The 13,452-nt window shown below is 42.2% G+C and overlaps 4 protein-coding genes across 4 annotated transcripts; 3 read left to right on the forward strand and 1 right to left on the reverse strand.

The window, feature by feature from the left end:
• Nucleotides 1-1,589: 1,589 nt before the first annotated feature.
• BCR41DRAFT_205551 (hypothetical protein) lies at nt 1,590-3,249 on the forward strand. The gene is made up of 3 exons (XM_022019919.1): nt 1,590-1,791; nt 1,961-2,662; nt 2,791-3,249. Exons 1-3 carry the CDS (start codon nt 1,716-1,718, stop codon nt 3,069-3,071), a joined length of 1,059 nt encoding a protein of 352 aa, XP_021884535.1. The 5' UTR covers nt 1,590-1,715; the 3' UTR covers nt 3,072-3,249.
• A 92-nt stretch (nt 3,250-3,341) lies between these two features.
• Nucleotides 3,342-3,935, forward strand: BCR41DRAFT_347893 (hypothetical protein). Its single transcript, XM_022023184.1, has one exon. It carries the CDS (start codon nt 3,427-3,429, stop codon nt 3,637-3,639), a length of 213 nt encoding a protein of 70 aa, XP_021884536.1. The 5' UTR covers nt 3,342-3,426; the 3' UTR covers nt 3,640-3,935.
• An 889-nt stretch (nt 3,936-4,824) lies between these two features.
• Nucleotides 4,825-6,271, forward strand: BCR41DRAFT_347894 (hypothetical protein). The gene has a single exon (XM_022023185.1). The coding sequence runs from the start codon at nt 5,205-5,207 to the stop codon at nt 6,228-6,230; it is 1,026 nt and encodes a 341-aa protein (XP_021884537.1). The 5' UTR covers nt 4,825-5,204; the 3' UTR covers nt 6,231-6,271.
• A 3,551-nt stretch (nt 6,272-9,822) lies between these two features.
• BCR41DRAFT_384339 (hypothetical protein) lies at nt 9,823-13,332 on the reverse strand. The gene is made up of 3 exons (XM_022027553.1): nt 13,220-13,332; nt 12,591-13,021; nt 9,823-12,130 (listed from the first exon to the last, which is right to left on the reverse strand). The coding sequence occupies exons 2-3, from the start codon at nt 12,880-12,882 to the stop codon at nt 9,858-9,860; spliced, it is 2,565 nt and encodes an 854-aa protein (XP_021884538.1). The 5' UTR covers nt 12,883-13,021; nt 13,220-13,332; the 3' UTR covers nt 9,823-9,857.
• Between the last annotated feature and the right edge of the window lie 120 nt (nt 13,333-13,452).

The following is a 13,452-nucleotide window of genomic DNA, read 5'->3' on the forward strand; positions in this document are numbered from 1 at the left end:
GTAGATCAATTCATACTGTTACCAAGTCATAAAATGTCAAATATTTCTGCAATGGCCTATGAGGATATGGGGGACGTTGAAGGGATATTAGACCCATATTTACGTACGATAATAGGGGAAAGGAGTTTTGAAACAATCCATGTCTTTGTATTCGTCCTATGGAAATGGTGGCAAAAAAGATATGCAGTCGGTTACAGAGTCGTTCATTTGTTGCGACTCGCGTGTTCATAAAAAGCACATCGGTAATCACGTGATACAGGCAACATGGCAGAGAAGCCCACCTGTCCAATGAAATAGGGTGAATCTATTTGACAACCCCTTAATTATTTTTCTCAATTTTTTTCTTTGCGTGACAACCCGGGGTTGCCAAATAGTAAAATATCTAATTTGACAACCCCAAGCTCACTGTTATTTGACAACCCTTTTTTTATTGGCAAGATTATTATGTGAAAATCGTTTCTATTGCTATCCCTCAGCAACACGAAATCCCTCCAGCAATCTAAAAGCTTCCATCAAATAACAAACTTTTTTTTTTGGTTACGAGGTGTTGTTTTTTATTACAACTGATTTCTAAAACAAGGGTTTGCTTTATAGAAAATGTGCCTATACGGGTAACATGCACTAAGGGGTTTTTGGATATATAAGCATACATAAATTCGGAGTGGTTATGCGACGCTTGATGGCGCATGCGTAAGACGCGGAAAGGAAAAAAAGAGAGACAGAAGAAGCTATAACCACAGTCATGATAATGGAGTGTTGCCACCATTTTAGAAATCCAGCTGAGAAAGGCCCTCCATAAGTGCAAGAGGGTGAAGACTTGTCATGTGACAGGTTGAAAAAGACAATTTTTCTTCTTTTCTTGACAACCCGGGTTGTCAAATAACAAAAAAGTGAAAATTGAAGACCTTGGGTTGCCAAATAAGCCGGTGTGACTGCTAAATTGGGGGTGGTTGTCAAATAAGAGTGACAACCCGGGTTGTCAAATAGATTAATTCAATGAAATAAGGATGCAACAGAGTAACATTTGCATGTCCATTTGCAACTTTTTATATTTGACTCGCCTGAAGTAGCAATTTTTTACTTCAACAAAGAAAATACAGTGGTAGGAATATACCCTGTGATACAGCAACAACATCAACATCACAATTTGTTGTTTGAACATGAGTAATGTATGATGTAAATGCCAAGCCGAAATAAAAACTCTCAACACTTGAAGGTTTACACATGCATCTTCTGCTGTTGCCACATACCTTTTTTTTTTTTTTTTTTTTTTTTTTAATTACCTAGAAAGAGAAAGATAGATACACAAGAGAGCCAACAGATGGTATTACAAGATCCAGACAGATATGAAGACGACGATTATGTTTTTCTATCTGAAAGCGATTGTGACAATGAATATCCTTCTCGAGATCGAGGATCCCCTTTTGAAGGGCCAAAAAGGAACTCTTTAAAACCACAGTCATCTCCTTCTAATCATAGTCACAGTAAAGGTTTGGAGACAGAGCAACCATCATCACCGCCATCATCATCGTCGACGTCTTCGGCAACTACATCGTCTCAACGGAGAAGCAAAATTAAAAATGAAAACGAAAACGAAAACGAAAACGAAAGTAGCGATAACAACGAATCTGACTTCGACATTGAAGAAATTGAATATGGATTTGACACGGATACGCTATTAATCATGCCGGCCATGCTGCGAGATTACAGTCACCATGCTACCAACTATCATCCTGAGCTGTGGAGGCCGCCCATTCCAGGAAGATACTCACCACAATCCTCAGCAGCGAGGTATCGTCAAGATGGTATGAATCATTTAAAAAAAAAAAAAAAAAAAAAAAACTAAACTTCTTTGATAAAGAATGATTGCGAGAGAGAGAGAGAGAGAGAGGATATGATGATTGTAGAGCTAAAACTAACAAAGAGAGGACTTGCAACTAACAATTTTTTTTGCATGTAGATCGTGCATTGGATCGTCAGGAACTACTCAAAACCAGCATATCACCCACGACTTGTGGTATCTGTTTTGACTCATTTACTAGCATTGAGCTCGATTCTCTACAACAGAACGGCACAAAAAAGATAGATGAGATTTCCAAGAAAGCTCATTTTACATTATCATTTACTACTCAGTCAACACGTTCACTTGTACCTAATACTAAACCATTCGCACCTTCTAGAAGAGAGGCTTCAGAGCCATCTTCCTCTTCTTCGTCATCCCCATCCCCATCATTATCTCCTTCAACAGACAACCCGAAGCAACAAATGTCAACAGTAGTAAGATCGCCCACGATCACTCCATCGATATCGTCCAAGGACATTGGAATCGTGATGCCATGTGATCATGGGCTTTGTCTCACTTGTCTACAATCGTTCTTGACTAACGCAACCCAAAGTTCTCAGGCACGATTCCCAACAGTATGTCCACAGCCTCACTGTAGGACTCCAATTCCTACAGAGTCTGCGGAATTAGTTTTGGATCCAGAGACATTGGAGATTTGGTATCGAAAACTAGCAGAGGTTCATGTAGCCAATAAGGTCTGCTGTCCTAAACCAGACTGTCAATCCATCATTGATTTAGATGATCGTGATGGCACAGTAGTGACTTGTCCTGAATGCCATAGTTCGTTTTGTGCATCGTGTGCTGTTCCGTTCCATCGAGGTAAGTAAGCATAAAAAAAAACTTATACACAAAAAAAAAAAAAAAAAACTGGATGACTAATTTATCTGTTGAGTTAAAATGTTTACGTTATGTATATTCGAATATATATCCACCATATCCACTATTAGGACAAACCTGTGAACAATATCGAGCGCAGGCACATGGTAATGAAACAGAAGAAGATCGAGCAATGCATCAGCTGGTGCAGGATCGACACTGGCGACACTGTCCATCCTGTCGGTTTGTGATTGAAAAACAACAAGGCTGTAATCATATGGTCTGCCACTGTGGACAAAGCTTTTGTTATGCATGTGGACATCCTTGGAACGAACTTGAGGCGAGATGCTCACAGGACTGTGAGAGTTATGGCGTTCATGAGGATATAGGCGTGGAATGTACTATCATGTAATGAAACTATATATGTAATATTTTCTGGAATTGAGACATTAGATCACATGCTTATTATGCTTCGCTCATTGTTGAGTGTAATGAAAGTATAGCCCGTTCCATTTGGTCGCGATCCCTTATATTTTTTGAATACTCTTAAATGTATTGGCAGCCAATTGACTCGCTTGTTTGCAAGTGGTGTGACTGGTCATTAAAATTAATTTCAGTTTATTTTGTATCCACTAATCTGCCGAACCAGCTTAAGGAATCTTTGCGCAAAGCCTTTGTAGTCATAGGCGGGTCCGCCTCACCTAGAAGCTACCGAGTATAAAAGCCAAAGAAACTTCCTTCTTAATAAAGTCTTCAGTTTTCCCCATATGTCTTATTCTTCACCTGCACTTCATCTTGCCATTTATCTTTTTCCCCTTTTCACAACAAGCATTTGTCTTCCGGTAACTCATTTTGTGAGCTCACCTATAAAGCTCCCATCTTTTCTTTTGACATTCTATGGCGCTGTTTGTAGTCAAGGTTATTTGACTCTATTTTCTCTTGTCAATCTTGTTGACACTCTTTGTCCTGCCTTTTCCTGATTGTGTCTATCTTTCTGTCCCTTGAGCAAAGATATTTTTTACAACAATGCCACCAAGCCAATTTATTATGATTAAGATATGTGGGGTCTATATGTTGTCTAAATAGTCCTCTCCATAAAAAAACACCATCTAGACCAAGCATAGAAATAAAGAGATTAGTCAAGAAAGCACTGTCAAGCTAATACTTGCAACTTTTTCAAGACGAAGGCCTTTCCCGACCTAGTCATGTTTGTAGTAGCTCATGAAAAATTTTAGACAGACAAATAGTAACTAGGGAGCAGAAGTGAGAATAGGATGTGGGTTCACACATCACATCCATGGGGCATTTATCCAAATTTGTATCAAAATAAAACTACAAGTTTGTCTCGGGCACCACACCATGGGGCATAGAGCTGTTAGTATGTCTGTATTATAAATTTTCATGTAACACGTGTACTGTGAAATATGCAACTGATCATATCCTATTGTTGTTGCCGGCTTGGTGTCTTTCCTCCCAACCTATCAGTGAGCATTGGTGCAACGCATATAAGACACACAGGCTGTTGACGAGCCTACTTCTCACCTTCACCGTTTGACGCAGGTCAGGGTTGTGACGGTCTAGCGAAGAAAACGTAAGGGCATTAGCAATACCAGGATCGCATTAGACGGTAGTTGTGGTATTTGCAGATGAGCATCGCCCTAGCTCATGGAATATGAGTCCAACGTTTTCAAGAAGTTTGGGGCTCCTCTTCCAGTTTATGTTTGCGTAGTCTTCATCTGTCAGGTCTTCACCGGCTGCCTTTAAAACACGCCGTGTTAAGGAATCCTTGAGAAAGTTTCAATTCCTGGCTGAGATCTTCTTCATCTACGTCAGACTGCTGCTGTCTCTTCGTCTGGACTGTGTCATAGGCAAGTGGATTCAGAACAAGGCCATTGGCAAAATCGTTCCTTTGAGTTTGAACCGAGTTATACCTTTGTCTTGTGCCTGTAGGGGTACCTTGTCTTGAAAGCCATGAAACATGCGATCTCCTTCAATGTCACAAAGAGAGCCTGTATCTAGACCTCTTTTGTTCCCTGTACACATTCAAACACTGCAGCCTTGGAAGGATTGTCGAGAGGATGTCAGTTAGGACGTGTTCAGACAGATACACATACCGAGGGGGGACGTAAGGAAGTCTGTTTTTTTTATTTCTTGTTGATTGTCATGGCGAAGGCTTGATTTGGTAAATGTAGATGATTGGAGAGCTGTAAACAATACTCGAAATCCAAAAAGTTAAAACTTTGTCGCTGAGAATCTTGTTTTTTAGTTTAATGCGAGTTGTTCCAAATTCATCAGCCTTTTGTTTCGTTCTCTTTCATACACCTATAAATACGTCCTGCCTCCTTCTCTTTTCCCTCTCTCTCTCTCATTTTACAACGACATTGCTTTCGCGCTCTCACCCGTACTCTTACACCCTCATCCCCTCACAGATCATAACTTTTTGCTTTCTTAAAGGTAAACTATCTCTACTCTAACAACTTCAGCTTCAATCTTTAGCCGCTTAAACCAACATTGCTTGCACTGTTTTACACTATACTTTCTCTAGATGGGCATTAAAGGACTCTATTCATACCTTTCAAGTAGAGGCCTGCCATCAAAGGAGATTGATGTACATGAGCTTGCTGCTGAACCCCATTCATCTTTTGAGCTGGATCTGCTTGGCACTTTCCACAGCGATATACATAATATCATCCTAAGGAGATTCAGCCAGCAGAGTTCTTTCACTGCCTGCGGCCATGCTATGGCTAGTATCATTCGAAAGATCTTTGGTCCTCTTGCCACAGTGACGATACACATTGATGGGCCTCGCTGCGAAGAAAAAACGCGCGCCTATAGGGACCGAGATGCTAAGCGTACAGCAGCGGATGCAAAACTCGATACGCTCATAGCCAACATGGAAACCAAGTCCAATGAAGGCAAATGGGAATCTCGAAGCCATATGATTGCCATTAAAAAGAATCTTCGACAGCTCTTCACATTCAGTCATAACGAGAAGAGGGAGCTCGCGGCGCCATTCGGTCGATACAATAACTTTGTGATTTGCCATTGTAGAAATGAGGCTGATGTGTGTATTGCCGCCAAATGTACACCAACCAGTATCGCTGTGTCTGGGGACTCTGACCTTCTCATCTATCCTTCTATAAAAAGAGTTCTTCGTCCAATCCCTCGTCGCCATCACATGTTTGCACTCTATGAGAAACAAGAGGTCCTGCAAGCCCTTGGGTTTTCAAGGAACAGTCAACTCTTGGTCTATGGCATTATATCCGATAACGATTACACCCCAAATATCCCAACCTTTGGTCTTGCTACAAATGCTGAGATTATCTCTGCGCTCACTGACACTGATGCCGAAAAGTTGACGGTATCATATGTTCGTGAGGTCCATGCCCGTAGCCGTCGAACTCCTGCAGAAGGCCAGTTTGACCATTCAATTAATGTTTTCTTTGGTGGGATCCAAACCCAGACCTCGCAGCAAGCAACCGCTGAAAGATTCCTTCATTACCATGATAGAATGAGGACTGCGATATCTGCTAGGTACCAGAATAAAAATAATCAACCTCAACCCAGGTAAGCTCCTTCAAATGAACATTTTCCAAAGCATATACAAAAAAAAAAAAAAAAAAATCATCTAACCCTTGACATTGTTGTTCCTAATTAGATTCTATATCCCTAAACGCGCAAAGCCGGATCGCTATCGGCCTGTTTTCCCTACCCAGAAAAAGGAACTTTCACCTAAGAAAAATGACCTGACCAACTGCAAACAACACGACCGTCCCGTCAGCTCCAGCCGTCAAAGAAAGTCCCCCAAAAAAAAGGAAAAGGAAAAAAAAGAGGATGAGAAAGAAGAGGAGGTTAAGGAGGAAAAGAAGAAAAAAAAGAAGAACAAAGGGAAGGCCAAGTATATCAGAAAGACTGATAAAACCAGGAAAGTGAAGGAGGCTACTGCCGAGGACCGACGGTTGAAGAGGGCCCACCCCACTGTTGCATTAACTCTGGGCACGTTAAAGACATGTGTAGTTGCCAAGCTGGACTCTACTTCCGATCCCAATCTCAATCCCGAGCAACTTGCTGCAACAATTCAAGGGCTCATTCAATCATTTATTAAAATGTTGAATGAGGTGCGGATTCGAGCTTTCTGGGCCTGCGCCTTGTGGATCGATAACCTGCTTACCACTGGGCCATCCAATCCAGCTGATCCCCCACAACTCCTAGATGAAGTTCTTGATAGCAGGGACTTTATTTACGGCCTTGCTGCGTTGTTGTATCACGGAGTGATGAGTCCATTATCTAGGTATAGCAGGGAAGTGAAGAAAAAAGGCGAAGGGAGCGTAGCCAAGCCGTCCCAGCTCAAAGCATACGAATACTTCTATGCAAAGACAGGGCTTGGTCCTTTAAACCAGATCCTATTCAAGCAGCGCTAAGGTCTCACTATCGGAATGCGCAGGTAAATATAATATTATAATATTTTGAGGTTATCTTATAATATGTTTATAGAAATGTTCCTAATCATTTCTTCAATATAATGTCTAGTTTGACATAGATATTCCAGGCGATGGAAGAAGTTCCATCCAATTCTTTTTTGAGCAAAATGCAACTGCCAAAAAATATCTGGATTTCCCTACGTCTGCTTTCTCGCCTCGGTCTCTTTGCCTAACGGAAGCCTGTCTCCTGGATATATTATGGTCTAACCCAACAGTTCGAGAGGAAATAGCCCAATTGTTGGAACTAAACATGAGTACCAAGGGGGCTGCAGAGGACAAGATCCTTAACCACAAGGGGATATTGTTGCAGGAGCTGTTTTCCTTGAAAGGATACAAGGACGTTGGACTGCAATCTGATGATGGCCCTGGAAGGAAACTACGGACATCGTTCTTTACAAACGGCCTTACCCTAACACTTCTTGCCTATGACACATCGAAGCAAAAAAGAGGTAGAGGTTCGCAAGCTGCCCAACCTTCGGATACTCAAAGATCTCAAGCAGTCCAGGCTTCTTCAAGTGCTCAGCAGGGATCCTCGTCTTCAGGCCATGGTGCAGGTGATGGTGGTGATGATGGAGACGACGACGGAAATGAAGATGACGATATCTTGCTGGGCATCAGCGATATTGACTTGCTGGAAGTTGATGAACCATTCTTAGATGGCGAAGAGGGAGAAGAAGCAGCTGAAGAAGGTACATCGAGCACAAATCAGCTGTTCCCGGTGAGTCCCAGTCCCCGGCGTGAGATCAACTGGAAGCAGAGATCCCGTCTCCTCGAGAATGTAGAAGTTAAATATGACACCCAGGCAGCATGCCCTCCCCCCGAAAGTACCATTATCATTGGGATCGATCCAGGCGAGAGGTACTCGATGACAATTGCAAAGTTGGATCCAAGGAAACCTAACGAACGTGAGATCCTCCGGATTTCTAGAGCGTACCTTTACAAACCATCCAAGAAGTTTCAGGGCGAGCTAGAGAGGCGAAAGCTTAGAAGAGGAATTACAGAGATTGAAAGCAATATTCCGTCATTCTCAAGGCCTACTTTAACACAGTATTTCGCTTATATGAGCTTGCCGCTAAATCAAGCTCAATCAAGTACTGGAGGTAGTTTCTCTGGTAGTGGGGTTGGGGCCAGTAGTAGCAGTGGATCTGGGACCAGTGACGACAATAGGGAGACTAAATATAGGGCGCTTGTCGATTTCTATAATGACGGGTGGTTTGTTCGGAATAGCTGGGATATTAGAAAAGCACAGAACGGATGCGTTGATTATGTGATCAAGGCAATTCTGAAGCTTGCGGGCGGAAGCAATGGAAGAAGAAGAGATGCCAATACGAATGCGGTGATCTGTATTGGACTAGGATCATTCAAGACAAACCGAGGACAAGTATCGAAGCATGGGATATTGATGAAGAAGCTTGTTGAAAAGGTAAAAAAAAAAAAAAATCCCTTGATCAATGACATTTAATTTTTGAGTCTTTTTTTTAACGAGTATTAAATCTGGCTCGAACAGGCAAAATCTCTAGACTACCCCATTGTAGGTTGTCATGAATACTACACATCTGCCAAGTGTCCACGGCCTCACTGTGACAGTATATTGGAGAATGTTCCTTTTCGATCCAAGTACTGTCGAAATTGTAAAGCATACTTTGATCGAGATGCTGTTGGTGCTGAGAACATCGCAAGGGTCTGTGAGTCGCAGATAAGAGAGCAAAAACGACCTGCAAAATATATGCCGCCGGACGAAGGAACTCAAGGCCAAGCTTCTAGCGGTAGTGGCGGCGGTGGAGGTAGTGGTGGCAGTGGTGGTGGTAGTAGCAGACCCACAAAAAGGAAATTTTCAGATGAAGGAGGAGGAGGAGTAGAGGGATCAAGACCACCGAAAGGACCTTTGCTGGGTCCAGGAGGAGGGGGAGAGACAAGCCGGCAACAACAGTAGGACACAATCTACTACAAACATGACTAGGTCCAGAAAGGCCTTCGTTTTAAAAAATTGTAAGTATTGGCTTGATAATACTTTTTATTTCTTTGTTCTAATACACTTCTTCTTTTAACACTAGATGGGATGTCTCGTTTTTTAATGGGACGGACTATACAAAGACTTGATTCTATAATAAAAATTGGTTGAATCATTAGCATAGTCAAGTTTCTTTTTTATGAGTGGCCAGAGTACCACGAGCATGTGTGATACGCATACCATGTTAATAGATAATGGTATTGTAATTAATACACCAACAAAGCACTCGTAATACCTGTTCAGGCTGCTTGTGGACTTGCGAATATTGACTGTTCCATTAGGTCAACTATGATACGAACAACTCCTAAAAAGGTCATATGAGAATGTCGCTTGAAGGTAAAAGCTTGCGTTTCTCTTCAGTTGATCAGAATTATCTGTTTTATAAACGCCTCTCTCTGTCCAACAATGCGATCATCATATGATTGCATTGTTGGGCGCAGCCTTACAGAAGATGTGGCTGGAAGAAATGATTTTTTATTATTACAGCAAGTGGCAAGTGAAAAAAAATTATGTAATGCTGGTATTGATTGGGAATATACAGGCCGTGATAAAAAAGAAAAAGAAAAAGAAAAAAAAAACAGCTATGCTTTTATGTAGTCTTTTTTTTTATAATTTTTTGTGAATAGAAGAAAAAAAAGAAAAGAGAAATAATAAAAAAAAAAAAAAAAAAAGTGAATATCTATTTTGAGTTTGTGAAGACTTGATCTTAATGGCCATGGTTCGGTACAGTGTAGTTGTTGTTGGGTGGATTGGAGTTGTTTCCATGGGCACTCTTAAAGTCATCAATGTTCTTGTACTGCTCCAGCAATGGTTTCAAATCAGCCATCACATCTAGCTTACGGCGAGCCTTGTCTTTACGATAATATAAATAAGCCCAGAACTTCTCCAGGCCATACATGTGCCCATTCTGGAAATCCTGATGCGCTAATGCCTCAAAATCTAAGAAAAGATCCTGGCGAAACTTCTTTTCCAACCCATAAGAGTAGAATCGGAAGAGACATTCCAAACCATAACGGTAGTTGGCGTTCGCATCCTCGACCGCCAGGCGTTTAAACTCGGCATACATATTTTTGTTAAAATTATCACGCAAGAAGTGTGACCAAAATCGGAACAAGGTGTTCATTTCCTGGGAATGACCGGCACCCTGACGCTTGCGTTCCTTGAGAGCCTTTGCGTGGTACTTGTAATATTTGTGCTGAATAAAGCCGTTCTCATGCAACAGCTCGTGCGAGGGATGCTGGAATGCAGGGAAGGAGTGAGGAGCCTCCAAAGATGTAGAGAGCAAGGATGACTCTGTGTGTGAACCCATAGACATGGAGTGGCCTGTAGCAGGGGAATTTCCGACAGATTGAGGAAGATCTGATTGGTGGAAAGGCTGATCACCCAGAATCCATCCAACAGCGGCCTGAGCTTGATGCTGGCGCGAATCAGGCTTGCCTCCCTTGCTTTCCTGTGTGCCCTTCACTGAATAGAAACGAAGTGTTTTGCCCTTACCCTTACCCTTATTCTTCCCACTACTACTCTCGCCTTGTGTAGCCATCTGGTTGTTATTATGCTGGTTGTTGATACTAGAGCTCAAAGTGGTGCTGCTTTGGCGGGGTTGCGAGCCTGTAAGAGCAGTAAATTGCTCCTCTGAGATCATCTCTACCTTTTTATGGGAATGGGCAAGGCTACCACGACGGTTGCTGTTGCGTCTGCGCTGGAGATCAGCCTCATAATGGTACAATCCCTCATTAATCATATCGTTGATTTCGTCGTTCATGGCCTTGCGTTCATACGAGCCGTGTGACCTATCTTTCTTTTTCTGAGTGACAATCAAGATCTTGGCAACTGTGTCATCGTCGAATTCTTCGTCGTCCTCTTCTTCATCATCACTGACATAGTATTTTTGAACAGTGCCTGTGCGAGAACCTCCGAGGAGATTATCGTCATCAAACTGGAAAAGATCATCGTCGTCTGCAATGTTAGTACTAGGCTGAGACTGCTGAACTAGTGCTGTATTTGCATGAGCGATTGAGGCGCGCTTCTTAGTCTTGGACTGCTTAACATGCCAGTCATCCTCGGTAGGTATACTAGAGCTTGTTGGTGGTACAATAGCAACCGGATGTGGACTTCTGACAGGGGGAACATATGAAGATCGAGTGGCTTGGAAAGGGATCACGCCGTCCTCCTTAGGAAAAATCCACGTGGCCCAGTCGCCCCTTCTACGGATGTTATCACCATTAAGTTCAATGACTTTACTGTCTTTAATAGCCTCCTTAATCAGCGAGTGGTCTGTTGTCAGGTGCTTGACACGGTTAAAGTTAGCGATGAGAGACAATGGAACGTAGCCTTCCGAGTCCATCTGAGTGCGCATATAGACATCTTTGCAAAGGTTTTCAACCGAGAAATAGTACTCCATTTGCTGAAGAATGAATGATTTTAGGACTTCTGTGTCGGGTTGTGGTGCTCCATGCTGATAAGCATATGCGGCATTGCCAACTGACGATCTGTAATTGGGACGAGCGCCAGTTGACTTTGCCCCACGACCACGGCCACTATGCTGGCGGTTCTGGCTACGATGTTGAGAACCATTTCGGGAGGGTTCACCATCAAAGAGAGATGGTACAGAGGCACGACGAATATGCGATGATTGACCGTCAGCAACTTTGGTAGATGCGGTAGCGGTGCCAGAGTCATGTCCATTGGAAGCAGCCTTAGCATCCGATGTATGTGTATGCAAGTTCCTTGTACGGCGATTATGAGCATCATGAGACTTATGACTGTTTCCTGATGTAGAGTGCGTAATATTGGGAGTATAATTTGTCCACTTGTACTTGTCCTTCTTATTGATAGGTGCAGTTGCAGTAACTGGTTCCTGCTTAGTCTCCTTTTCAGCTGAGGCACTTGGATCAGGCCAAACGTTAGTGTCATCCAAGGCTGGAAGTATAGTCTGCGACTTTTTGCCTTTTCTCGATTTTTTACTTTCGTCCTTGGCATCTATTCGATGAAGGGAACAGAGTAGCAGATAGATTGCAGGATAAGTTTTAATGGACAAAAAGGAAAATAAAAAAAAAGATCTACCAAATGAAGCCCCGAGCATCTTTCATGTCGAATTTTTATATTCTCCATGAAACAGTGTATTTCCTCAATGTATTCCAACCCATGGCAAAAAGGATCAACAAGACTGCTTAGGAAATGAATGGTCATCTGGAACAGAACAAGGTTTCAGCTGTCGGGATCCAGATTTGAGCAGTCGCGATTGTGACCTTCCACGTCATCAATTGTTGCCTGACACCACTACGTTACTGTACTGTTTAGCAATCTTTAAGTGATAAAATGCTTCTCCTGAGATTATTAGGCCCGATCAAATCGCTGCGCCATCATCATATGTCCTTCCGAAAATGTTTATTCTTCCAATAAGATCAAACTATCTCAATAATGAACAAAAAGAACTTACCCAAGGTTACTTCCTTAATACTCTCGATAATGGTTTCAACACGTTTCTCGGCCTCAGCTTCAGCTGTGCTAGAGGAAGCGGTCATAGAAGTCGTAGTAGGCTTCATGGTCTCCTTGCGAGCCTTCCAGAAGTTAACGGTGGGAGCAGGGGGCGTCTTTTTTTCGACAGGTTCTTGCATAGCCGCAGGCTGTGATGTAGAGGTAGACGGATTATTATTTTCCTGAACCTCAGGGGCGTTATTTTCCTTAACGAGATGGTCGTTGGATTCCATTGGGGTAGTTGCGCAGACCATTTGCGGCTTACTATTGATTATAAAAAATAAAAATAAAAAAAAAAGTTGCTTTGGGCTTGTCCTTTAAGAGGAAACTAGTTCAAAGAAGTGCTCCTTCGCAATAGTTTGATCAGTTGGACGAAGTTGAATTCTGTCTGATCTGGTAAGAAACAACGAATATAAGAAGGAAATGGGGAGAAGAAGAGAAGGAAAAAGGAAGAAGAGAAAGAGCAAAAAAAAAAAAAAAAAAAAAAAAACTTTGATCAGGCCACCGGACGTAAAATGATTCAAAAAGCTTTTTTTTGTTTTGTTTTGGGTGGTCAGTGAATGGCTGCAGTGGCAGGTACCGAGTTCATACACTAAAGATCAAGACAGCCAAGAAATGGTATTTTCTAAACGAATCCTGATTGCACCTACGAGAAGTGGTGATTGGTGTCAGTTGATATTAATAAAGTGTGAGAGAAAAAAAAAAGAGAAGAGAGAAAGGAAGAAGAGAAAAGTTCAAGGTACGGCCATTTTAATGGGTCTGATAAGGTTACCATGTTTGCATGTTTGGGCATATTCATGACGCTGAACCTCCTGCCGGTCAAA

The sequence above is a fragment of the Lobosporangium transversale genome (assembly GCF_002105155.1).
Source record: "Lobosporangium transversale strain NRRL 3116 chromosome Unknown BCR41scaffold_6, whole genome shotgun sequence".
NCBI classification, from domain to species: domain Eukaryota; kingdom Fungi; phylum Mortierellomycota; class Mortierellomycetes; order Mortierellales; family Mortierellaceae; genus Lobosporangium; species Lobosporangium transversale.

What these genes read in the sequence shown, in the direction of transcription:
- BCR41DRAFT_205551 (XM_022019919.1), top strand. Translation starts at nt 1,716, where the DNA reads ATGCTACCAACTATCATCCTGAGCTGTGGAGGCCGCCCATTCCAGGAA. An exon ending in CCACAATCCTCAGCAGCGAG is followed by an intron (nt 1,792 to 1,960) that starts GTATCGTCAAGA and finishes TTTTGCATGTAG; the next exon opens with ATCGTGCATTGGATCGTCAG. An exon ending in TGCTGTTCCGTTCCATCGAG is followed by an intron (nt 2,663 to 2,790) that starts GTAAGTAAGCAT and finishes ATCCACTATTAG; the next exon opens with GACAAACCTGTGAACAATAT.
- BCR41DRAFT_347893 (XM_022023184.1), top strand. Translation starts at nt 3,427, where the DNA reads ATGTCTTATTCTTCACCTGCACTTCATCTTGCCATTTATCTTTTTCCC.
- BCR41DRAFT_347894 (XM_022023185.1), top strand. Translation starts at nt 5,205, where the DNA reads ATGGGCATTAAAGGACTCTATTCATACCTTTCAAGTAGAGGCCTGCCA.
- BCR41DRAFT_384339 (XM_022027553.1), bottom strand. Translation starts at nt 12,882, where the DNA reads ATGGTCTGCGCAACTACCCCAATGGAATCCAACGACCATCTCGTTAAG. An exon ending in TATTAAGGAAGTAACCTTGG is followed by an intron (nt 12,131 to 12,590) that starts GTAAGTTCTTTT and finishes TTCATCGAATAG; the next exon opens with ATGCCAAGGACGAAAGTAAA.